Source organism: Semicossyphus pulcher, unplaced genomic scaffold (assembly GCF_022749685.1).
Source record: "Semicossyphus pulcher isolate SPU_LCO1_2020_fin unplaced genomic scaffold, fSemPul1.0.p SCAF_17, whole genome shotgun sequence".
NCBI classification, from domain to species: Eukaryota; Metazoa; Chordata; class Actinopteri; order Labriformes; family Labridae; genus Semicossyphus; species Semicossyphus pulcher.
Genome location: NW_027211681.1, coordinates 15,585,025 through 15,610,771, shown reverse-complemented (window position 1 = coordinate 15,610,771; position 25,747 = coordinate 15,585,025). Strand labels below are relative to the sequence as shown.

The window sequence follows — 25,747 nt, the reverse complement described above, 5'->3', positions numbered from 1 at the left end:
AAAACGGGAGCCAACCGTGGATATCTGGTTGTCTGGGACGTATGTGCTCGCAATTGCCTTTTATGGCCATAAGGTGCCGCCAAATAGAAACTGAGATCTTCGAGATTATAACTTAAAATATATGATTTTTTATATGTTGTTTTGTACATGTTTGTGATGCATTCCAACTTGTGCAAGTATGCGATTATTGTATTGTACCAACTATTTGTAAGTTTCTTACTTACTTACTTAATTTCTAAGTACAATTGACAGCTGTGAGGTGTAAAATTTCTGTGCAGTTTCAGCACAGCTAAAAATGAGTAGAAGTATACATTTTACAGCACACAAAATGCAGTAATAATTGCAGGTTCCCTTGCTTAAAAGTAGGAAAATAAAGCTATGTTTATTCTCATTAGCATCTGTTATTTCTCGAGTCCTTTCACCTTCTGTGCTGCTGCAGTTAAGGTCCATAAAGGTTTTATTTTGGCTGGCTCTCAGCATGCAGTTTGTCAGTTGATGGCAGCATTACGCTTTTATCCTTCCACAGAGCGCAGCGTGAGTTCTGAAATATGAGCATACTAGCAGGGGTCCCAGATCATTGTTATGACTTAAAAGATATGCAATTAACCTCTGTGTCTTCTCGATGCAGCCCAATCATACGGTACAACTGTTTGAATAACTTTTTGCCTTCTTGATATAAATTAAGATAGTTGTATTAACTTTGCTGCTCTGCAGACTCAACCTGTGATTTATTCCAATCGAGGCAGAATTGATCTTTACTCTGCGCTTTGCAGTTGGATATTTCATTCTTAAGTTAAACACACACACATGCACACACAGGCCACGACTGGGGGTGGAGAGTGTGAATATGTGACCCTTTTACCCCTTCTGCTCCCCCTGAGGTGGTGTGTGAGTCCAGTATTCAGGAGAGGTGCCCCTCTGACTGCTAATGTCCCCAATCCAATATGAGACAAGGTTGGAGGGTCATCTTCCATTCACACACAGACACACACACACTGCCTGTCACTCACACACACCAGACTGCTCAGCTGACTGCTAATGTGGCGCGGACCCTCCGAGGCTTTTTCTCAGTCACACTCTGCCCACACACGTCTACTACCGCCTTGCATTCCCCTTAACAAACCCCGGGATGATATAAACAGGTGGAGAGTTCTGCTCTCATGCATAAATCTCAACATGGAGGAAACATTACATTTCCAAATACTGAAAGTAATATGACGGAGTAATGACTGCAGTGGGACACATTATCAGGATGTGGTTTTGTTTGGCTAAAAAACAACCTGTGCAGGTCTCTTTCTCTGCAGCTCCTCAGCCCCCTGATGTTCTTCCTGTCATTTTTCCACAACAACACCCACCTAAAAACATTTTCCCAGCTGCCTCCCCCTCATCAAATAACCCTCCAGGCAACCTTTCCAATGCACCATGTTGCTTAGTGAGCTTCCCATTTTAAAGCCACAGAGCCATGTTAAGTAAATGCACTATGCAAATCATACTCATTATATCCAAACTGATTCACCATTTCTCACTGTGCATGCTATTGTCCCATTTGCAGGATCTTATAATGCGTTCCTCGAGGGATTTGTCTTTTCAGGCATTCAGTCATTTTGTAAAATCTCTCCCTTTTGTTGTGTTTATTTCTGTACATGCAGATGTGTTCCCTCTGCACAAGATCTTCCACCTGTGGGACACGCTGCTGCTGGGTAACTCCTCTTTCCCCTTCTGCATCGGTGTGGCCATACTGCAGCAGCTCAGGGACCGTCTCTTGGCTAATGGCTTCAATGAGTGCATCCTACTCTTCTCTGACCTGCCAGGTGAGGACATGAGCTAAAATTCACATCTTTATAAATGCGTTGTCTTCCCTTTGTCCCTCTTTAGCACCTTTTAACTGAAGTACCTCTGCACTTCTGATCAACTAAACGTCACACACATATGCTATTTTCTGCCTTCCTTAAACCTGACCTAAAGGTTGCCCATCTGCATCAACACCTAACACTAGTAGGAGGCTATCACTCCTCAGAGTACTGATGTGCCCTGATGTATCTGACTTAATCATATTCTGAAAGCAGGCTGCTGTGCGCTCCTACACAGACACTCTAACTCCCACCTTGATGTGCTCTAGGCGTGCCTCGCACTGCTCTACATCTGTCGAACAATCAACTGCTTCACCCTGGGAGTTGTATGCCACAGAACTCACAACTTCAGTGCGCCCTGGAGTTGCCGTTACTCATCACATTCATTCAGAGCTTTAAGTCTGTGTTTAGTCTGTATTGACTGTTTAGCTACTTTACGTTATCATTGATTTAGTTGTTGCTGTTGGGTCTTTTATTGCCATCAGATATGAACCAGGGTGACTAAGTGGACCTTTTTCAGCTCTGCACTACAGGATTACTCATGCAAGGATACAAGGAGGCGCAAATAAATTAATACAACAGTTAGCATGAAAATATAAGACTGCCTGAAGCAACTATCTGCTTATACACAGATGCAGAGATTTGTATTCAAACTGCACAAACTAAACGTGTGGTTGTGGGAACGATACTGGCAGGAAAAAAAAGTAGGAACTTATTTCCACATAAAAAAACACCTCATGTTAAACATCCATTTAGTGCGTAGATTATTATTACAAATACTGATGCACATCACAAATGGCCGTTCTTTAACCTCATGTTACAAAATCTGTGACATTTCGCTGTGTTGCAAAATGAGGCGTGGGGAAGGGGGAAGCTGCGATGGCAAATATTGATGTGTAATGGATATGTATACTTAAAGGGCCAGTTTTCCGATTTTCAGCCTCAGTCCTATCATGCTTTTCTAGGGAGCTAATGCCATTATGGTAGGAAAAAAAATGCAATTTGGCTCTGTGCCTTTGGAGGACGCTATTCGCTTCTCCAATGGGCCCTGAAAACCTGAAAAAAACCTAGGACAAATCTAGGACACCCGCCACGATGTCATGTCTCGTTCAAAATCATCAGGTTTGAAATGTAGACTGCAGACCTGAAGACAATCCACCGGGGTTTTCCTTGTCGTGTTTTGGATTCTGTACCACTCTGAGCATAGACTGTATAAAAAGATGGACGACATGACAGCTCCCTAAATGTGGAGCTAAACCCTCTCTATCGCCCCCTGCTGACTGGCTGCAGTATAGGTCATAAAGCCCGCCTCCACCATGTTAACAGGTGGGACATGAGTCAAACTATAAAATCAAAATACATGCCCGATACATTTTTCTCAGACATGGTTTCTGTCATTATAGCTAGTTATTATCGTGGTGATTTACGTCCAAGTGTTTATTTGTCTGTAAAGTTTATTTTTAATAAGTTATTTGATGCTGTCAAAATTATGATTGACAGCTCTGTTGACAAATTCGGCTCCTGCAGCCAATCACTTCCGGGTGAGCAGAGCGGAGGACGAGCCGCGAGTAGAAACGTAACTAAAACAATCACTACAGTCATTGAAGTTTCCATACCTGAGAACGTTAACCTCAGACCAACACAGAGAAGCTGTTCTGCTGTTAAACACACCGGTGTGCGGGATCATTGCTGTTTTTTCGGTAAGTTAAGTGTGTGTTTGGGTTAGCGGAAGTGGCTACGGCCGCTTCACTCATTGATTTCTACTGTGCAGTCTCTGGCTCCGTATGACGTCACCATCGCAAGATGGCAGCATCTATTGCAAGGGCTATTTTGGCATCAATTTCGTACAATGGGAGCAGATGGAGACGTGTTGTCCATCTATATATACAGTCATTGGCTCTGAGCCATTGCCTGCAGCGAAACGGTAGTATTTCACTTGAGAGTCTTTCGCTGGGCTGTTCCTTTTAGGAGTGTAGAATTAGAACTTTCTCCACAGCTATGGCGCCAATTTTAAATATTATTGCTTCTATCAATTACAGAGAACAGCAGCTTTGACTGACAGCGGCTTTTTCCTGGAGCGAACTGCTCCATTAATAGCTTTGCTCCGTTACTTGTTGAGTACTTTCAACAGTCTGACCACCAGTCTCTTTGATGTGGTAAAAGGAAGAGGCTCACATATTGCCTCAAGGACTTTGATGTATTTGTCGACTACACAGAGAGGAGACTCCTAACCGTGTCTCTTGATACGCGCCCTCTGTACTGCTACTTTTCAGTGGCACAAAACGGCGACTTCAGCAAAGAATCGGTGACATAAAGCCCAAGAGCGGCATTCATAATGTATGTCTTCAGGTTGTACCTCTCGGCTGAGGGATAACACTGAGAATTTCCTTTAAAACTTTATTTCCGAATGCAGCCTGGCCCTATTTTTTTTTCTATCTGAAAATCGGAATGACATTGGCGTTTTAATACAGACACAGACAGGGACAATTTGTCCAAAAGGCATGCTGGAGCACTCTGTAAACCAACGCCAGCAGCCTCCCCTTCAGCCTGAATTCAGTGTTGCTATACTTCACTGTGTTTAACTGCCCAAGTCCAACAGATTCATGTGATGAGGCGGAAGGGAAGAGGAGAGCCAGTTCTCCTTATAAAGGTAAAATATGTTGGACTCGAGCTGCAGTCTGCTCCTCTGGCAAGATTTCCTGAGAGTGGCTCCCACTGCCAGCTCATTTCTGTATATCACCGCCAGCCTCATTATCGCAGCTTGTGTATACCTGGGTAGTTACAGTGTAGTATCTGGCACTCTCTCCAAACTATATTAGGAATAATTCTGGGCTTTAGACTGACCTCAAACAGGGTTGTTTACTTTAGCTTCCAGCCATGTTCTCGTCCACACTCAGGATAACTTGTTACAGATACAGACTGCTTAATCCAATCCGGTATCAAACAGTTTTTACAGTATTTATCACCCCTACTAAATAACAGGAGAGGTCTCATTGCTGTGGGCTGGTTGGCCTGGGTTTGTTTTTTTGGTAATGCTAGGGGAAGGGCTTTAAAGCTCAGTTTACCCATTATATTGGCTTATCATTTGCTGTGCCAACACAGAGCTGCTGGCCTGTCTTTAGACTCTTGGTGTTATTTTTTACCTAATCCGCTAAGCTGTTAAATGCTTAATATTTTGATTTAGTAACCCATATGTTTCATAGACATGCAATGCAAAGCAAATGATTGCATTGCATTAATTTGGAGTTATATCATTTTCTAATAGACCTCTTGAGTCTCATGCAAAGTTCAGGAGGTCCGTGCTCTGCTTTTATACATTCGAGTAGTTATGAGCGTACACACAAACCTCCACACCGCACACACACTCGTGAGTTATTGTTGATACCCTGTGATTTGTTGCCTGCACCTGCTCCTTTCTGCCATCAGTCGTGCAGAATTGATGTCCTCACACAGCAGAGGCTTACATTCATTTGTTTCAGCGCACACTCCACATGCTCCTCATGCTTGTAACAACGGGAGCTGCATGTGGGACGCCAGAAAGACATGATGCCCCGACGCTGGCTGGACACCATAAAAATAGAAAAATGGACTCAATTTGGCTCATGTAGCAGACAAGGAACAAGAAAGCAAGGGGCTGTGTGCGAACAAGAACACGTTTTTTTAACCATACTTCAAAAAATATAGGACATGTCGGATTTATTTTGTCTGTTGTCTTTAAAGCTCATGTGAGAAGTTTGCTGGTTATGAAACAGACTGAAATGAATTCTGATGACTGTATACGAGCTACAAAAGCAAACCAGATCATCAGCGACAAGATAGATTATTTCTATATAGTTATTTTAAATGCCTGAAACTGCTGCTGCGGGGTAGGTGTGCAAAAATGTAAAGCGAGTGATACATATTACCCTGCGGTTCTGCCTCAGCGGCGTAACGAAGCTCCGTCCTCGTGCCACCTTTGTCATTTTACATTGGACCACACAACACTGGTGTAAAGCCGCCCTAGTGTGTGTTTTTAAACAGTGTTCCGGTGTTGCGGAAGCAAAACGTGCGCCAGGAGTAAACAGACAACACGTGCTTCAAATACACAAACACGGCGCTGTTCTGCCCTGCCAACTCGGCTGTTTACGTAGACGCCGCTTGCCTCTGTTACTACCTCTGATGCCGGCTCAGAAGCAGAACGTTCCGCCTCCGTTCGTTCTATATAGAAGACGGAACGTAACGCATAATAATCCCGCCTTGAACTGGCAGTGTAAAAAGCCCTACTGTTAAAGAAAGCAGGATGAGATTTTTGGTGAAAAACCACCATTTAAGCATGTACAGGACAAAATCAGCAAAGAATAAGAGGTACAGCTTTGTCCACAGGGGGCGCCAAAATCGACACACGCAGAAAGTTCCTCACAGCATGAAAATTAATGTCTCCTGCTTCCTGCTGGCACACACAACCTCACGCCGTGTGTGTGCTGCAGGTGTAGCCGCTAAAAGTAAACACGTCTGCTCCGTTATTGGTCCGTCTGCGTAAGCAGCACCGGAACGAGGTGCCGCTGTTGACGGGGAGCACTCTCACTTATGAGCCACCCCGCGTAACGGAGCCTCGATCACCCCGCCGACATTATCTGTGACGTCAGCGACTCCGTTACTTCTGTGACGGGGCTGATCATGCATATTAAATACTGCAAAACAAAACGATGGCAATGTTTTGTCCAACACCGTGCAGCCCTGGTATATACATTAAAAACTAGCAGTTGCAATTTTAACTTGATGCAGTTAAGTGTGTCTCTCAACCTGCCTCTGTTGGAGCACATCATCTCCCACTCCGTCCTATTCATGTCAGGTCCACATCATCATTGACATTTGCGTTAATTTCACCCTATGCATGATGGAAGCCTATATTTATTGGTGATGAATTTGTCAGTGGAAAAAGTGGGAGAGGGCCCTGCATTCAACATTTTGATTTTATCTGAGGTTCAGAGAAATGGCTGAACTTTGAAAGACGCTTAAGTATGCTTGACATTTAGTCGTGAAATAAAGAAAAGTCTTCCCTCTTTCTATTCCTGTCGGGATAAAAGCTAACGGTCAAGATAACGTTACAGGACAGTGGCTCTTAAATGATTCAGACACACTCCTCTATCTCCCTCCTTCTAGGCAGTAAATGGGACCAGAGACAATAATTCTCACCGACAAGCCTATTACACGAAACACTGTGAAGTCTGTAGTCGCCAATATCCCAAAGAAGAGGTGAGGTCAGATTTAAGGGAAGTGTTACAGACTACGAGGTCATGTTCAACTGCTGCTTCCCCAAACTGACAATTCGTCATGCAAGTTTCATAAAAACATTACAGAATGTCACACATAACTAACACGACTTCTGTCAGTTTCATGAATAATATTAAAGTCAGTGTGTTTGATTATGAAACAGAATTATATGTGGAACATGTAAGACCTGTGCGGCAACATTTTGCCTCCAAGCCAGCCGTAAATCTCAGGCTGCTATTTGCTGGCAATTAATCTCATTCTGTGATTCCCATTTGCTTAGTCCTGTAGCCCGGGGTAATCTATAACTTTCTCTTGTTTGGAGACTTCATTGATTCACAATGGTCCACAGAGGCTCTCCGGCTGACAGCAGCCGTGTGTTTACTGATGATGCAGCGGCATTTGCCTTCACGGGACATTAGCATCTGTCTCAATGAGCAGAGCCAGGCACGGAAGTGATGGGCTCCAGTGTTTAACGTTAAGCTCTGAGAAAGACAACCATGAGCTGTCGGAGGCGCTCGAGGAAGCATCGCACACGGGGGTTACCCAGAGAACACCAGCGGGGGGAGAAGTGGAACATTCATGTTGATGGTTTTGTCTCAGGAGTGCGTGACAAATTTGGCATGGCAGGTTTTCTTTTACCTTTAGGGATTTTGGTGATTGTCTAGACTGGAGGATTATAAAATAAGTGTACAAATAGAATAAGCGTGAATTCTGTTACAGGCAGACCTCAGAGGACCGGGGAGTTATTCTTCAACTTCCTACACTCACTCTGAGCACGCAGCAGAAGTTCCCTTTAGAGAATGAGTGACACTGACTCATTTATGACTTTAAGAACCGTGACATTTAATTATAAGTGTCATCTTGTAGTTTTGCTGAGTGGTTCCAGTTTGCAATCAACATATTCGGAAGAGTGACAGGCTGCTCTGTTTACAACTACATGCAAGAAAAAGAAACACAAAATGGCAATATACACGAATACAACACCATTTTACTTCTAAGCATGCCTCAGTGACGATAACAATTTAGACAGTCTCTCATGTTTCTATGTTTTTAGGGAAATCTGAGTTCATTATACAGAGACTGGTTTTGTGCAGATCAGGCAATTTTGTAGATCGGTCCATTAGTCATGATTTAATGTCAGCCGCAAGAAGATTTATTACAATCTACAGCTCTGGAAAAAATCAAGAGACCACTCCAAATGTTCCTTAAATCAGCATCTCTCTCTCTACATGTCATGGCCGGCCCGATCCGGATCTGAACGCCACTGAAAACAAGCCGTCGAACAAAGCCAAGCTGCTTGAATTTTTGCTCCAAGAGTGGCATGACGTCGCCCAACGGCAATGTGAGAGACTGGTGGAGAGCATGCCAAGATGCATGAAAGCTGTAATTAAAGCCCCTGTGAGGAGTTTTTCGCTGGTATTGAAACAGACTGAAATTAATTCTGATTCCTCTCCATGACCTACAAAAGCAAAGCAGACCATCAGCGACAAGACTGATTATTTCTATATAGTTATTTTTAATGCCTGAATCTGCTGGCGGGGGGTAGGTGTCAGACGAAGCAATTAACTGCACGCTGCCTTTATTTAAATTTTTCAGGGCAAATATTTAAAGTGAGTGATACATATGACTCTTAAAGAAACCCGGGTTAGATTTTTGGTTAAAAACCACCACTTAAGCATGTACAGGACAAAATCAGCAGAGATAAGAGGCTTTGTCCACAGGGGGCGCCAAAATCAACACAAACTGAAAGTTCCTCACAGCAGCTAAAACAAAATAAAACATTCTTATTCTGTTGATTACGAATGAACATGAACTTGTTTTCTTTCCATTGTTTGAGTTCTGAAAAACATCTTTCTGTTGTTTTAACACGTCCTCATTTTCTGCAAATAAAAGACCTAAAGGAGAATATTTTATTTGGAAGTAATGAGAAATGTTGTTTACAATAAAAAAGAAAGTTCATTTAACACAAACCTTTAAATGGTAGAACAAGAGAAAAACAATTTTGCAGTGATCTCTTAAAGGGCCAGTTCAACGATTTTCAACCTCAGTCCTAGCCAGGCAGCTCGCTAAACTACACTTCGTTTTTCGGATTCTGTACCGCTCTGAGCCATTGCCTGAAGCAATAGTAGTATTTTCCTCCAGCGTCTCTCGCTGGGCCGTTCCTTTCAGAGGGAGGGGCGCAATGCATGCTGGGTGTTGTAGGAATGTAGAATGGGCGAAACCACAAGCTGTTTGTACAACTTTCTCCACAGCTATGGCGCCAATTTCAAATATTATTGCTTCTATCGACTGACTGACGGTGGCTTTTTCCAGGGGTGAACTGCTCCTTTAATTATTGAACTTGATATATATTTCAGCTTCATACCTCCTTGTATAAGCATGCATGTTCAGGTGTTATTGTCCATATGTGTAAATCCTGTTGCTACAGCTCTCCTAAATCCTCTGTAAGATAAGATAATTATCCAGGATTAAGACCAGTGATGAAATGATTTTACACCTTAAACTAAAATAAGGATGAAAGATGAGCCTGCTAACAACCGTACGTCAGCAGGGACTGAATTTCGGGCATCAATTTGGTTGGAGAGCCCTGAACGATGATTGATCACTTCGATGAGAGCAGCGCTAAGGAATCATTATGGCAACCTTTTTTGAAGCCTTACAAACACAATGCACATCATCCGTCTGAGTTCAGTCAAAGCAAAACACCATTTGAACACCCTCTCAGCAGCATGCATCATTCCCTCACGTTCTGTCAGCTATAATTGGTGTTCTACAGTATAACTATGTATGATAGATGGATAAATAGATGGATGATAAACCCCAGGATGATGTATTGTACTTTATGCCAGCCTAATGTTTTGAATAGTTTACAATCAAACAGCTCAACAATAAGAGGGAAGGCGGTGTCGCAAGTGCCCAATTGCTTTATAGTGTATATGAGTTGATGATCAAGAGTAATTTCATGGCATGTTGCTATAATATAATATGAAGGATTGAAGCTCTATAGTGCGACAGATTGTCTCTATTTTAATTCAGCCTTATTGCCATTATTGTCCAGTCTATCTTCCTGTGCACCACAATCCAATCCCTCAACGCCCCCGAGTTGCTCTTAACTAATCATGCTATTCTACGATTTGTGGCAACAAGTCACAGCCCACAATCAACACCTATACATAATTACTGAAATGTAATTTTGTCTGACTAAAGAGAAAAATTGCTCCTTAATAGAATTGGCTGCATTGGAATTCCCAGCTGAGCCCAGGGCTTATTAAAGCCGCCATCAATCTCCTCTTCCTCATCCCTGCCTCTCTTAGCACGAGGAGTGATTGCATGCAGCATTCGTCGCCCCAGGGAGGGAAAATGTGTTTCCCTGTGAGCATGAGCCGGTGAGGAACCTCAGACCACCAGTGTGTTTTTCACCGGAATCAACCTTGTAACTGAGTCTGTGAGGTCCGAGCCCACGAGAGCTGACAAACCTTCTGACCTTGACGTCGCTGTGGGACAGAGAGAGGGGGAGAGATGCATCTTTTGTATGAATTCACTTGCGTTGGGCCAGGTGCAGGTCATTCCAAGGAGCGCTCATTAGCCCGACTTGCTTATTAACCACAAAAAAAGGGGAGTGAAAGAGAGAGGCTGTCAGTGTGAAAGAGTGCGAAGGAAAGAATTCCTAATTTACCCAAATCCTCGGCTAATCCAGTGAGTCCCTGTTGCCTAATCCTCTCTTTTCTCAAAGCAGGAAGCAGGACAAAGATGGATGCTGCTGGAGAGGCATTAAGGGGAAGATTTCGCTTTGCACTAAAAACGTATTTTAGGGCAAGAGCTCAGACGAGGGATAGCAGCGTCATGATGGCCAGTTATTATCTTAAAGAGCCACTGGCACTGCTGGAGGACTATTTAAGATTATTAATGGCAGCAAAATGCCAAGGTCAAGCTGCTCACTACTGCAGCTAAACCTCTCACAGTACTAATCTCTTATGAGTTATGTCTGATTCAAGGGAGGGAATAACATTTCTTTATTCTAGTGCTTTGTACTCCATCCATCCATTCATTTCTTATTCTCACACAGCGCTTCAATAATTTGTTAAAGTAAAATGTTGCCACGGGTGTTTGAATAATTACAAGATTAGGCGAATACCCTCTGTGCTTTAAAGTGAAATGTCTGTTTAATAGATTGCCTTCAAATTTAGTACAGACAGTTATGTGTTCCTCAGGACAAGTTGAGTTTTCATCAGGTGCCATTTTCAAGTCCAGATGTTTCCAGGGGATGGCGGTTTAGCTCAGCGGTTAAAGTTGCGCGTCCCATGCACAGAGCTGACAGTCCTCGATGTGGCGGCCCCGGGCTCGACTCCCACCTGCAGCCCCCTGCCGCATGTCATCCCCACTCCCTCTTCCCCTGTTTCCGACACGATCCACTGTCCTCTCCCTTTAAATAAAGACGTGAAAGATGTTTATCATTCCAATACTTTTATAGGTCTGTTAGCATGTTCATACAGAACAAATGACACTCCTGTAAGCCTCTGCTGTGTTCTTTTTTTGTGCGAACAAAGAAGCTTGCAACATCACAATGTTGTGCATGTTATTTTAAATAAGCATTTAAGTCAAAACACCAGTTCTCCTAAGCTAGCTGCTAGCGTGGCTGTGCACGCTTAGTCTTGTTGAGATGTAAAAAAGATGCTAATTGGCACATTTCTTATTAATTACATCGCTATATGATGTATAAAAGGTCTTCAGCTCAGTTGGATAAACAGAAAGCATCTGTTCTTTTCCAGCTATTTTCCTAATGGGTGTCTGTTAATGTTGTTATTACTTTTTCAGAGCAGTTCCCAACCACAAGATTGACTTTAATCTTTGTCTCGTGTCCTGTTTGTTGCCCAGAAATCGACATTGAGCGCTGCGTTCGTGAATCCATCAACCTTTTCTGCTGGACTCCAAAGAGCGCTACATACCGACAGCACGCTCAGCCACCGAAGGCCGCTGGCGACAACGGCTTTGGGAAAACGGCGACATACTACTCGTCTGACTACCAGGACATGCCCAAGACCGACCTGGTGAGTTTAACTCATCATGCACACACACCTATAAATAATTCATTACATTTGAAGTGGTGAAATTTGAAGTTAGCCTCCAGTGAAATACAAAGTTTTATCTACACACAGTATGTCTAACCTTTGAGCCAGTGACTGTTGAGCTTATGCCACATTAGTTTTTTATACTGTATCCTTTATTCAGTAAGGTTGAAGACTTTGTTCATGGTATCTAAGTAGATTTGAGCTTTCTCATTCAACACAGTCGGACTGTTCAAGGCCTTAACATGACACAACACACATTCATCTGATTGAGTGCCATTCATACAGACTGGCACTCGACTGCACTGGTACTGTACAGACATGAGGGGTGATTTTGCCTGCAGCCATCACATATTCAGATTTCACACTTTCTGGTGAGATAATTCACGAACTCGAGGAGCTGCAGACTGCTGCCATCCATCTATGCTGTTTGGTCAGGGGATTTAAATATTTGCCACTTCTACCCTCTTTGCACAGAGTGACTCACCGCACATCACCAACACCTGCTCTGTTCAACAATCAACACATGATCGTAGAAGAGTGGAGTGACTCCACTAAGCCTGTTAAGCTGTATTGATTTTTCATGCTCAAATAAGTTTCTCAGGAATCAAAAGTTACAGTTTAAAACAGAACATGGCAACTCCCAAATTCCCAAAGAGGCCGAATATTGATTGATTTTAAAATGTGTTCTCGTACAAACCCAATTAAAAATGTCTCTGAATGAATAAAGTGAAACTATATTATGTGAAACTGTTTTTAGATACTGCTACAAACTGCATTGTGCATATCTGCATATACGAAATACATTACATTATACTTCTGTTGATCTCATAGGAGCAAGTGTTGCCATTTTCAGTACATCCTTCCTAAGATAAAGAATACAGATACATATAAAACATATATTATTTTGCAACACATTTTATGCTGTTTTTTAAAAAACCTATAAGTCTATCCTCCCTAAGCTCAAAGAAAACAGATATATACAAAGCAAACGTGCATTCAAAAGCGCCACTATGAAAAATGTAGATACTTAGTTTAGAGAGGGAGTTATTGATGTCATGCTGTCTTTCACTAAGGCTTTTTTGTTTTTGTGGCACAGCCCTGTTTGCCTTTCACACCTGAATGCATCGTGTCCAGAAAGCTCCGAAGCACTCTTGTCAGCCCTTATCTGCTGTGTGCCCAACTGATTGCTGTAATCTTTCTCATTCAGCCCCAGCTGAATGAGAAATGGGTGGGTGGTGGCATTGATCCATGGCAGCATCTATCTGCACCCCCAACCCCTCTTCCTCAGGCAGGAGTGCGCTGTGTTATAATTTCACTCTCATCCCTGTGCTGACCGCAGACACACACATACAGTACTCACTAAACGTATTGTTCAGTCCGTCTACAGGGAGGAAATCCAGGTAACAGAAAGTTAAATGTTAATGAAATTTTAAGCTCAATAAAGTTTTGATTCATCGACCACTCCGCCCTCGACCAGCGTCATTTTGGGATTTAAAAATTCAGCTGTGCATTGTGCAGTAATATCAACATGGTTACTATTTAAAGGTATAATAAGTAGTCACCCCACGGAGCTAACACGGACAGCATCACAGTTACCTTTGTGCTAGCATGCTTACTGCCGGTTACCTTTGCACTAGCATGCTAACCGCCGGTTAGCTTGTCCTATCCGGTGTGAGGCACCAACCTGTCCAAAAGAAGGAAGGCCAACTCTGCCTCGCTCTTTCGGCGTGTTCGCCGCTCTGAACGGGGCCCAGTCGCTAATTTGAACCACTCCCACACTTACCTATATGCTGTGATTGGCTCAGGGAACCACAACAGCGCCCCTCCTGTAAATGTCCCGTGTAAAGCAAAACAACAGAAACGATGCAGAGGGAAGGGTCTCACAAGGGTCTGCACACACACTCACCAACACACATGTATAGAGGCCCATAAGTGATTATTTAGAGTGTGGGCGCTTAAGCATGTAAAGGAGGAAAAGTGTGGGCGAGTACGAGTAGGGCTGAAAAGTGAAAATGAAGTTCTTTTTGCTGCTTTCAGTTTGATCCTTATAAAGGTAATAAAAGCGCTAAGAGAGTAAAACTGAATGTTTGGCGAAGGCTAGTGGACACCTGACAACATGTTGTCTCATACAGTGTCCCTTTGTTAATTGTCCGCAGAAGTTTGATTTAGATAATAACGCTTTAAGTACACAAAATACCTTGGTCAGGATAAACTGGCTAGTTTGAATTCATTAAAACAGGCTGGTATATGTTGTATCTTTACACCACATAAAATGTATTGTGTCAAAAAGCAAACTAACTAACTTCATATCCATGTGCACTCTCTCTCGTCTTTCTCAGAGCAGCCATCTTTATACAGGCGATATCATCAGTTTAGGTGCCACAACGTTCAGTTATTCCAGTAATTGTGTCTCATGATAAAACTTTTGCTTTTGTGCAAAAATGCAGTAAATACACGACTGCATGTTGTTATGTGTTTGATATATATAGGTCAATGTAGTTAGCTCATGGTGGAGGGCATGATTAGTAACATCAGCAGCTCAGGTCTGTGAACGTTCTCAGTCATCCAGGCCATGATAATTCAAAGCTTAGTCCAGAAGGCAACTGGACTTGGTTGAACCTCAGCACAGCCAGCCACACATGAGAAAGGGGTGAACAATCTTTCTAACAGGCAACTCACCCAACCGGAGAAGAATGCCTTAGCCAAAGGTCTAATTTTTGCTGTAACACCAGAGGAAGTACCAGTCGTCAACCTCATCACAGCCACAGAATCAGCTATAAGAAGCAATAAACTACCAGATTCAGAAGCAGAACAACTTTATTATTAAGAAAAAAAGTCGAATGAAACCAGAGCTGCTGCAAATCTCATCGCAGGTTATCAAATCAACACTTGAAGCAAAATATTAGGAACTTTTACTTCCTGTCAATATGGGCTGCCCTCGAGGACAAAGCAGAAGGTCTTATCTCTTTGCTGATCCTGTCCTGTACATGATTGTGTTCGATTATCTGAAGAACAATCTCTCCCTGCTTCCTTTCTACCTCTAAACTTTGCCGTGAAAAATGTAAACAAAGGCTCTTTCATGCTTTGAATCACTTTGTCTGATTCCAACCTGGTGACAGCAGGGGCAGACTAACATTTACTCTAGAGATATTGTCAGTCTTCCTGCTGAGGGTCTGGTTCGCTTTAGTTAGTCACCAAGAGGCCTAATAATGATGTTACAAACATTTACAGCTGGTGGCCATTTATGACAACTCTACATGTCTGATCATCTTGGTAAGGCAAGGTCAAGTTTATTTACCGTTTAAACAACAAGGTGATTTAAAGTGACAGTGACGTAGCAATGCATTAAGATGATATCTGAAGGAAACAAGAGACCAATTGAAAAGACAGAAAAAGAGAGAATTTTAAAGGAGTAAATTAATGAATAGTTTTTTCCTACCCTTTAGGTTAAAATTTAATTGCAAAGATGAAATGAAAAGTTCCTCTGCAGCTTCAGGGATGTGATTGATGAATTATTCCAACATCAGTCCCATGTGTATTCTAATAAGAGGAAATGGCAAACAGGCCTCAGAGTTAAATTAACTAAAAGAAACTTTAAAAGAACCAAGATTTCTAGCATTAAAAAGGCCCTGAATAAAACTTCTAAAACTTAAAGTGATAATCTCGAAGATTTTCAATTTAATAAATGTCTGTTAAGTCACTTTCTATCGCCGAATGAGGTAACACAATGGTGATTGAGCCGATGGCCCACTGATGAAAGCCTTTAGATTTGCAGTATTACAGACTGGCTGTCTGTGGCGACTTTTGCAGAGAAAAAAATCACAAGCAGTTAGTGACGCGTTTTCCATCACCCAGCAGTGGATGGTCTGCCAGAGAGGGTAGGCGGAGCTAAGCGGCTGCTTTTCCGGTCTCTTTATTGTTGCGAGTAAACAGTAATCTACTATGGCTGAACAAACAAAGAAAAGATCGATGACTACAGATACAACTTCAAAAATAAATGAAAATCCAAAGAAAAAGAAACAAATTCGACGCTCAGATGAAGCAAACAGTCTAAAAAGGAAAGCGACCGTCAGCGAGGAAAATCAAGAGTTACAACCGGAGCCAACTGTGGACGTCACACATGCAACACTGTCTGGATATCTGGGAAGTGTGCTCCCGCAATTACCGTTTATCACCATAGGTGGCGCCAAAGAGAACGAAACTGAGATCTTGAAGATTATAACTTTAAAAATACAACTTCTACAAAAAACAAGTGTACATTTTAGATGTGTGATGGTACAAAACACACATTCTTGCGTCAGCATAGAATTCAGGTAACACAATACTCTTGTTACTGAAGACATGTACCGCCAAACAGTCTTTTTCTGAGGTCGTTCACAATCTCTTCACCCCCCAAAATATTGTGGAAAGTAGTCTGGCTGACACTGTACTGATGCGTGTAGCATGTTTGTGTTACATGCTCTCTGGTTGCCCCTCACTCCTGTAAAGCTGAGTCAGCAGATTCTCAGACCTGGTAGTGAACAGACATCCATCTCGCTGGACAGCTGCTCTCCAGCGGGCTCGGTCTGAGTGAGTCGAAAAACAAGCTCTACTTCTCCTCTCTCTGAGCCACTTAGAAGAGAACCTGAATATAGCCACAACATATTAAATCACTCTCTGCTTGCACCATTGATTAAATGATCATTGTGTATTCTTTGACATGGACTTAGTTCGTCAACAGTTAGAGATGAACAACCATTGCTCACTTATATTGACTTTCACATGCACATCCTCTGTGACACTCACAGTCGAGCAGCTTTTGGGGCACTAAGAGCTGAAAACAGCTACACACGTTTCACAAAATGTAGAAGTTGTCCATCTCAACAGAGCTGATACTTTTGTGTCTGCACAGGAAGAGAATGGAGTTGGTATTGGCTAGAAAGTGTAACCAAATTATATAACCAAAGTGGAGATTGGTGACATCATCTTCCAGCTGCCAGAGGTCACATTTCAGTAAATGAGTGAATAGACGTTCGTGAGGAATGCTCCCTGGTTTCACATTTTCAGCACTTGTGCACCACATGAACCCGTTATTATCTAAAGCTGTGAGCAGAGAGAGAATTCCAATTAGGTTTGGTTGTGTACAAAGGAAAAACTGGTCCTTTAAGTCTTACAAATGTATACAGTAAATGATGCAATCTAATACACAAGCTCAGAAATGACTTGTGGCATTTTGGGGCTGATTATGTACGCTTTTGTTGACCTTATGTTTCAACTATTAGAAAATTCTCTGCTAAATTGTATTATGTAATCCAATACACAAACACGACCACGAGCTATACACTCAAAGAGGAGGATGGATATGAATGGATTCCTCTCTGATGCATGGGCTTCACTAAGATCGGGGTTTATTTTGGGGCTGTTGTAAAGTTTTGCTTCACATGTATAGGACTATGTTATATTAAAGCGACTATACTTTGTGTCAGTTGTACAAGTTTGGTTTTGTGTTAAATCTGAAACACAGACAAAGATTTACCTGTCGATCTACATTACAACCCTCATCCACAGTCATGAGCTTTAAGTGTTCACCTTAAGAATGAGATTATGGGTACAAGCAGCCAGACTGAGTTTCCTCGTGGGGCTAGGCTCAGCCTTAGAGATAGGATTAGAAGCTTGGACATCCAGAGAGAGCTAAGAGTAGAGCTACTTCACCTTTGCATTGGAAGGAGCCAGCTGAAGAGTAGAGCTGGAAGGATTTCTCAGTTCGACTCAGATTCAGATTCACAAGGTCCCAATTCGATTTCCGATCTCATCCGATTCGATATCGATTTGGTTAGGGCTATTTCAGTTACAATATCAATGCACCTCTAACCTGGTGCATTATTATGCTGCAAAATTTGTAATGTTTCCAATAAGAATTGACCCCAAAGAAGTTACATCATGTACTTTTTATTTAACATGACAAACACACAGCAGTCAACACAATATTAACAATTTTATGTTTCAGTTTCCAGTTTCAGATTTTCAGTCATTGGCTCATGGTTTTGATTAAACAAACTGGGGTTCAACCTGCGCGAGATTTGGCCACGAGATCTCATAGCGCGAAGAACAAAACCACACGAGACTTATGAGAAGAGTTATGGGGAAAGGCATACTGTACAACATGCCGCAAATACACTCGCAGCCAAAGCCGATGCTAACAGAGAGTAACATAAACATGAGTGCAAAACTAACTTACATATTTATGGACGCACACACGATGAAAAGAGTCCGTCAGCGATCACTGACGTCTCCGTAGTAGGTGCAGTAAACGAGTCCGGGCATGTCTCCCTCACTGCCGTGTTTCGGCTGAGTCGTGTTGCGTTCAGGAGCACTCAGAAACGTGAGTGATCAGACAGGTTTTTACACCTATTTTTAAAGATCGATCTCGGGATTTGTTAATCGATATTGGGTCATTCAAATAAGAATCGACTCGATTTCTTAAAGCCAGCCCTACTGAAGAGCTTCAGAGATCTAATTAGCTTGTCTCCTTGGCAGCTACGTATGAACGTTTTCCATGCACGTCAAACTGCTCAGCATGCTACCACCATGACCAAACCCAGGATAAGCAGAAGAGAAGGGATGGATGACTACAATTATGAACGCTGTGGTATCATCTTGTCTCTGAGCATTCCAGTCATTAAACTTTAGTGCAAAGAAAGCTGCTTATGTAACACTACAGCAGCATTACATTTCAGCCACTGTAACTCAGCTGTCAAAGTTCACGTCTGGACTCAGACTCTGTCTTTTGTCAGCAGAAACTGAGATGAATTTTCATTAAAGGAGGCTGCTCTTTGTGCACTCTCCAAAAAAAGTCATTCCCGTTCACTGCCTGCTGTGTGGCCAGAATTAAAACAGGAAATATATGAAAGGCTGAGCAAATTCTTTGCTTTTAAATCCTCGTCCATTATTTAGGAATGGCTGTATTTACGCGAGTGTGGATGCTCTGAAGGGTTTCCATTGTCAGCATATTTCTCAGATCACGGCCTCAATTATGCTCCTCTTCTTCTCTTGTCTCACAGCAGACTTGGCAGATAAAATGTGCCTTTGGTCTACAACAAATTATGCTCGCACACGACAGGCTGCGTTGTTTGATGTGTGAATCTCAGCAGAGAAATGAGTCATTGACCTTGTCATCGATGTTTATCCAAATTTTACAACGCATAGCTCCCAGTTCACAGTGTTAAGTGATTGAGTTTTTCAAGCAACTGTGTTCCAGAAGCGTCTACACACATTTAAACACAAACCACTGCAGAGGATTTGTGTCTGCTTATCAGCAGCTCCAGTTTAGCCTCGTCACTGTCAGGCCAGTCAAATGGGAATGTGTCATTAAGCCACACTCAGCTGGCACACACTGCTCATCTCGACATTTAAGTCACCACACCGTGCTCCATCAGCCCCGGGCAATGACAGGCTGCATATTACACCTATTTCTGTCACTATATTCTATATGTGTGGATACATTCATGTCACTTTGTGGCAAGAGAGAGACATTATGTGCTTTTATTGTGGCAGCCACTCAACTCCGCTGATTAGCACACAGATTTATTTTTCACTTCCCATCATCTTTCCGCTGTTTTTTTTAATTACTAGTCAGAACAGCTCGAATTGGTGCTGAAAAATCAAGGTGATTACCTTTCACAGAAATGTTCCAAATTCCCCATTACCGAACACATCATGTCTATCACTTTATTTTTCAATGATGTGTACAGAAGAGATTTAGGCTGTTGTCACAGCAACTGCTTATCTGTGCTCCTCTGTTAAGTGTATACTTTGTGCTTGAAAGGCGTTTATTTTAACTCCAGTGAGTAATCTTTTAAAAGCATTCCCTGAAGGCAGGCGGACTGACCCACCCAGTCATTTTCACCACTTTCTGTGTGTTTGAAGTTTATCTAGAAAAATAACAAAAACATAAGTACACACTTTCAAAAGATTGAGCATTTTTTTAATCAGTAATAAACAATTATTTTCTTTCATTTTATATCGATCAGACTCCTTACGTGTAATACACTGTGTACGTGATGCTTCTGTTAGCCTACACCCATAAAAACAACCGCTCGCAGCGTTGTTTATAGAACGTAAGTGATGGGACTTGCTGTAATATTTGCTCATCACAGTGTAAAGACGTGTCAGCTCAGGAGGTTTAGACCCAGCTGAACACACCCAGCCTGTATCTGGTCCAAAACCAAACAGCGTGTCACACTAGATGAAGAGATCGGTGCATTCCTCTGGATGTGGATTTTTATTTCATCTTGTTGAAGTAATATTATCGAAATGCTTCTTCCATTTGAAATAAAAATACTATGCTTTTTCAGTTCTCTAAAGATTTCTTTGAAGGGAGCTCAGCTGTCACTGGTTCCTGCGCAGTTTAACCAGGATCTTCTCATCTTTGGGTTTTGTGCTGCGCAAAAGGGAAACCACTCTGACAAGAAGCAAGGCAAACATGGAATAACATCCACACAGTGGTGGGATTCATGAATTAAAGCTGACGCTTGAGGAGATACCCATATGATGTAGAAAGTCTGATCGTAGATACTGCACTGTTGAGAGATTCATATCAACGTGTCTGATCGCTGTTGTTTGTCTCTCACTGCCAGAGACGGCATCAACATGTAAACAAACAAATTCCTGATTTCCTGTGTTTATAGTAATTGAATGTAAATAGCAGTATTGCGATTAAGCGCTTTAAATAACATAAACCAGATGTATAACAGCCTTCTTTGCAAAAAGAGCTTAGTACATTACAGCACAGCCATGTTTATTTAACAGCTTCCTGCTTATGTTTCTTTTTAAAGACAAAGGACGTCTTTCAAACTGTTTGTCTAGACCGATAATGCAACAACAAAAGCTTGTCTCTTTGCTTAACGTGATTTTGTGCTGCGTGGAGTTAGCCGACCGAGGGCCCATCGCTTCACTTCAAGTCTCGCATCCGAGTGTGCAAAATGTACATGATGTCAACATGGATTAATGTCTGAATGAAAGAAATAAATCACTTTACGGTTGGTTTCCGTTAGTATGCCAACTCTGCACAGGCAGGTTTCACTAAGCAGGTATTTACAGTCAGGCTAACCTGACTCGACCCCCATTACCGAACACATCATGTCTATCACTTTATTTTTCAATGATGTGTACAGAAGAGATTTAGGCTGTTGTCACAGCAACTGCTTATCTGTGCTCCTCTGTTAAGTGTATACTTTGTGCTTGAAAGGCGTTTATTTTAACTCCAGTGAGTAATCTTTTAAAAGCATTCCCTGAAGGCAGGCGGACTGACCCACCCGGTCATTTTCACCACTTTCTGTGTGTTTGAAGTTTATCTAGAAAAATAACAAAAACATAAGTACACACTTTCAAAAGATTGAGCATTTTTTTAATCAGTAATAAACAATTATTTTCTTTCATTTTATATCGATCAGACTCCTTACGTGTAATACACTGTGTACGTGATGCTTCTGTTAGCCTACACCCTTAAAAACAACCGCTCGCAGCGTTGTTTATGGAACGTAAGTGATGGGACTTGCTGTAATCTTTGCTCATCACAGTGTAAAGACGTGTCAGCTCAGGAGGTTTAGACCCAGCTGAACACACGCAGCCTGTATCTGGTCCAAAACCAAACAGCGTGTCACACTAGATGAAGAGATCGGTGCATTCCTCTGGATGTGGATTTTTATTTCATCTTGTTGAAGTAATATTATCGAAGTGCTTCTTCCATTTGAAATAAAAATACTATGCTTTTTCAGTTCTCTAAAGATTTCTTTGAAGGGAGCTCAGCTGTCACTGGTTCCTGCGCAGTTTAACCAGGATCTTCTCATCTTTGGGTTTTGTGCTGCGCAAAAGGGAAACCACTCTGACAAGAAGCAAGGCAAACATGGAATAACATCCACACAGTGCTGGGATTCATGAATTAAAGCTGACGCTTGAGGAGATACCCATATGATGTAGAAAGTCTGATCGTAGATACTGCACTGTTGAGAGATTCATATCAACGTGTCTGATCGCTGTTGTTTGTCTCTCACTGCCAGAGACGGCATCAACATGTAAACAAACAAATTCCTGCTTTCCTGTGTTAATAGTAATTGAATGTAAATAGCAGTATTGCGATTAAGCGCTTTAAATAACATAAACCAGATGTATAACAGCCTTCTTTGCAAAAAGAGCTTAGTACATTACAGCGCAGCCATGTTTATTTAACAGCTTCCTGCTTATGTTTCTTTTTAAAGACAAAGGACGTCTTTCAAACTGTTTGTCTAGACCGATAATGCAACAACAAAAGCTTGTCTCTTTGCTTAACGTGATTTTGTGCTGCGTGGAGTTAGCCGACCGAGGGCCCATCGCTTCACTTCAAGTCTCGCATCCGAGTGTGCAAAATGTACATGATGTCAACATGGATTAATGTCTGAATGAAAGAAATAAATCACTTTACGGTTGGTTTCCGTTAGTATGCCAACTCTGCACAGGCAGGTTTCACTAAGCAGGTATTTACAGTCAGGCTAACCTGACTCGACCCCCATTACCGAACACATCATGTCTATCACTTTATTTTTCAATGATGTGTACAGAAGAGATTTAGGCTGTTGTCACAGCAACTGCTTATCTGTGCTCCTCTGTTAAGTGTATACTTTGTGCTTGAAAGGCGTTTATTTTAACTCCAGTGAGTAATCTTTTAAAAGCATTCCCTGAAGGCAGGCGGACTGACCCACCCGGTCATTTTCACCACTTTCTGTGTGTTTGAAGTTTATCTAGAAAAATAACAAAAACATAAGTACACACTTTCAAAAGATTGAGCATTTTTTTAATCAGTAATAAACAATTATTTTCTTTCATTTTATATCGATCAGACTCCTTACGTGTAATACACTGTGTACGTGATGCTTCTGTTAGCCTACACCCTTAAAAACAACCGCTCGCAGCGTTGTTTATGGAACGTAAGTGATGGGACTTGCTGTAATCTTTGCTCATCACAGTGTAAAGACGTGTCAGCTCAGGAGGTTTAGACCCAGCTGAACACACGCAGCCTGTATCTGGTCCAAAACCAAACAGCGTGTCACACTAGATGAAGAGATCGGTGCATTCCTCTGGATGTGGATTTTTATTTCATCTTGTTGAAGTAATATTATCGAAGTGCTTCTTCCATTTGAAATAAAAATACTATGCTTTTTCAGTTCTCTAAAGATTTCTTTGAAGGGAGCTCAGCTGTCACTGGTTCCTGCGCAGTTTAACCAGGATCTTCTCATCTTTGGGTTTTGTGCTGCGCAAAAGGGAAACCACTCTGACAAGAAGCAAGGCAAACATGGAATAACATCCACACAGTGGTGGGATTCATGAATTAAAGCTGACGCTTGAGGAGATACCCATATGATGTAGAAAGTCTGATCGTAGATACTGCACTGTTGAGAGATTCATATCAACGTGTCTGATCGCTGTTGTTTGTCTCTCACTGCCAGAGACGGCATCAACATGTAAACAAACAAATTCCTGCTTTCCTGTGTTAATAGTAATTGAATGTAAATAGCAGTATTGCGATTAAGCGCTTTAAATAACATAAACCAGATGTATAACAGCCTTCTTTGCAAAAAGAGCTTAGTACATTACAGCGCAGCCATGTTTATTTAACAGCTTCCTGCTTATGTTTCTTTTTAAAGACAAAGGACGTCTTTCAAACTGTTTGTCTAGACCGATAATGCAACAACAAAAGCTTGTCTCTTTGCTTAACGTGATTTTGTGCTGCGTGGAGTTAGCCGACCGAGGGCCCATCGCTTCACTTCAAGTCTCGCATCCGAGTGTGCAAAATGTACATGATGTCATCATGGATTAATGTCTGAATGAAAGAAATAAATCACTTTACGGTTGGTTTCCGTTAGTATGCCAACTCTGCACCGGCAGGTTTCACTAAGCAGGTATTTACAGTCACGCCCTGTTTACAGTCAGGCTAACCTGACTCGACCCCTGCTTTTCTTCGGCCTTGCACGCTATTCTTTTGTTGATTATGATTACTATATACGGACATTGCATTGTTCTTCTGTGCATCCCATTCTTGTGAACACCAGAGGCGCAAACATCCAGTCAAAGATGACCTGATTACATTGTTCGGGTCAAAGGTCAAGTTCACTGTGAACTTACGCCCATACCATTGTTGCCAAAGTGATATCATGACATCAGATTTTGTTAATCTTTAATCTGACAGCATGAAGCCATCCAGGATTGATTCGTGGAAAAAAACCTCACTTTACCCCTCAAGTACCTGTCCGCTCTGCTGGCAACGAAAGGTCAACTGCCAATCACAGGCTCTGCAGAGAAAAACAGAGAGAGGTGTGCTTTGGTATTAAGTCATGAAACTACCGCTAGAGAAACTACATCTCCAGTTTAATGTACAATAACAATACAAATATCGCCCCCCATCCCTGTCAGGGCCACACTTACAGTCATTCTGTGGGAAATACCCAAGGATTTAAACTGCACCTTAAACTGTTGGCAGAGTCATACAACGGTGACGCGCCAATTCAACTTTAAAGGTTAATTCCAGTGAGTCACTAACTTGACTGTGTTCCTGTCATCTCTGCAGGGCTGAAACGTAGGACTGTACGCTGCCACGTGTGAACTCCTATTTTTCACATGTTTTCACGGAGTCAATTTTGTGGCTTTTAAAAGTATTGTGTTGTTATGATCATGGTTTCCTGCTTTCCTGGTAAAAATGGCTCTCAATCAAGTGCAGCTCAATATTCCACCAAAACAAAAAAGCTTAATATGCCTTAATACTGACTCAAAAAAGTGGTGGACTCAACAGAAACTGATGTTGTGTATGGTAGGATTTATTGAAGGACTGATGTGAAGTAATAGCTATAGTTGTTTTCATATTTCTGCTCACTCAGTGTGCATTTACTTGTCAGTGGCTGTTGGACATCAGATTGAAAGTTGAAAGAGAAGTCGACTAGCTCAGCGACAACAAACCAAATTGTTGGTCGTTGCAGTGAAACATCATAAATATGTAGATCCCATCTCATGTTGCCTTGAATTGCTATTGGCGAGCTCTCTGCTGACAACTCGAGACGAATACAGCTGCGTGTTGAAAACAATGCATCAGTCCTCCCTTCACTTTTCCCCTTTCTGCCTGTTTATGCAGCAGAGTGAAGCTGCACCGTTTCAATATGACCATACAAAGAGTCATCATTGAGATGTGAGATAAATATGTTGCTACTATCACAGTTTAAATCACATCTCAATTGAAAAACTTCAGCTACAGGGCGCTGGTTTAGCTCAGTTGGTGGAGCAGGCGCCCCCACATGCAGAGGCCTCAGACGTCGACACGCTGACCGCGGGTTCAGCTCCCAGTCTGCTGATCATTTGGTGCATGTCATCCCCCATTCTCTTCTCCCCACACTTCCTGTCTCTCTTCAGCTGTCCTAGAAAATAAAGGCAAAAAAGAAATACTTAGGTTATTGATATTTAAAAGACGCATAAACCCCAAATGTAACAGCTTTTCATGGAAAGAAGGGATTTGGATATGCTCAGAGGTAGGCCTTAAAACCCTGCAGTCGGAGTAACATTAATCTCCAGTATACT

General features: G+C 42.1%; 1 protein-coding gene across 1 annotated transcript in view; it reads left to right on the top strand.

The window, feature by feature from the left end:
* Positions 1-25,747, top strand: part of tbck (TBC1 domain containing kinase) — a 55,399-nt gene that overhangs the window by 15,504 nt on the left and 14,148 nt on the right. The window contains exons 22-23 of the mRNA XM_069666686.1: positions 1,650-1,811; positions 11,979-12,151. Of these exons, the coding sequence (XP_069522787.1) occupies positions 1,650-1,811; positions 11,979-12,151 (335 nt within the window). The remainder of the gene's footprint in view (positions 1-1,649; positions 1,812-11,978; positions 12,152-25,747) is intronic.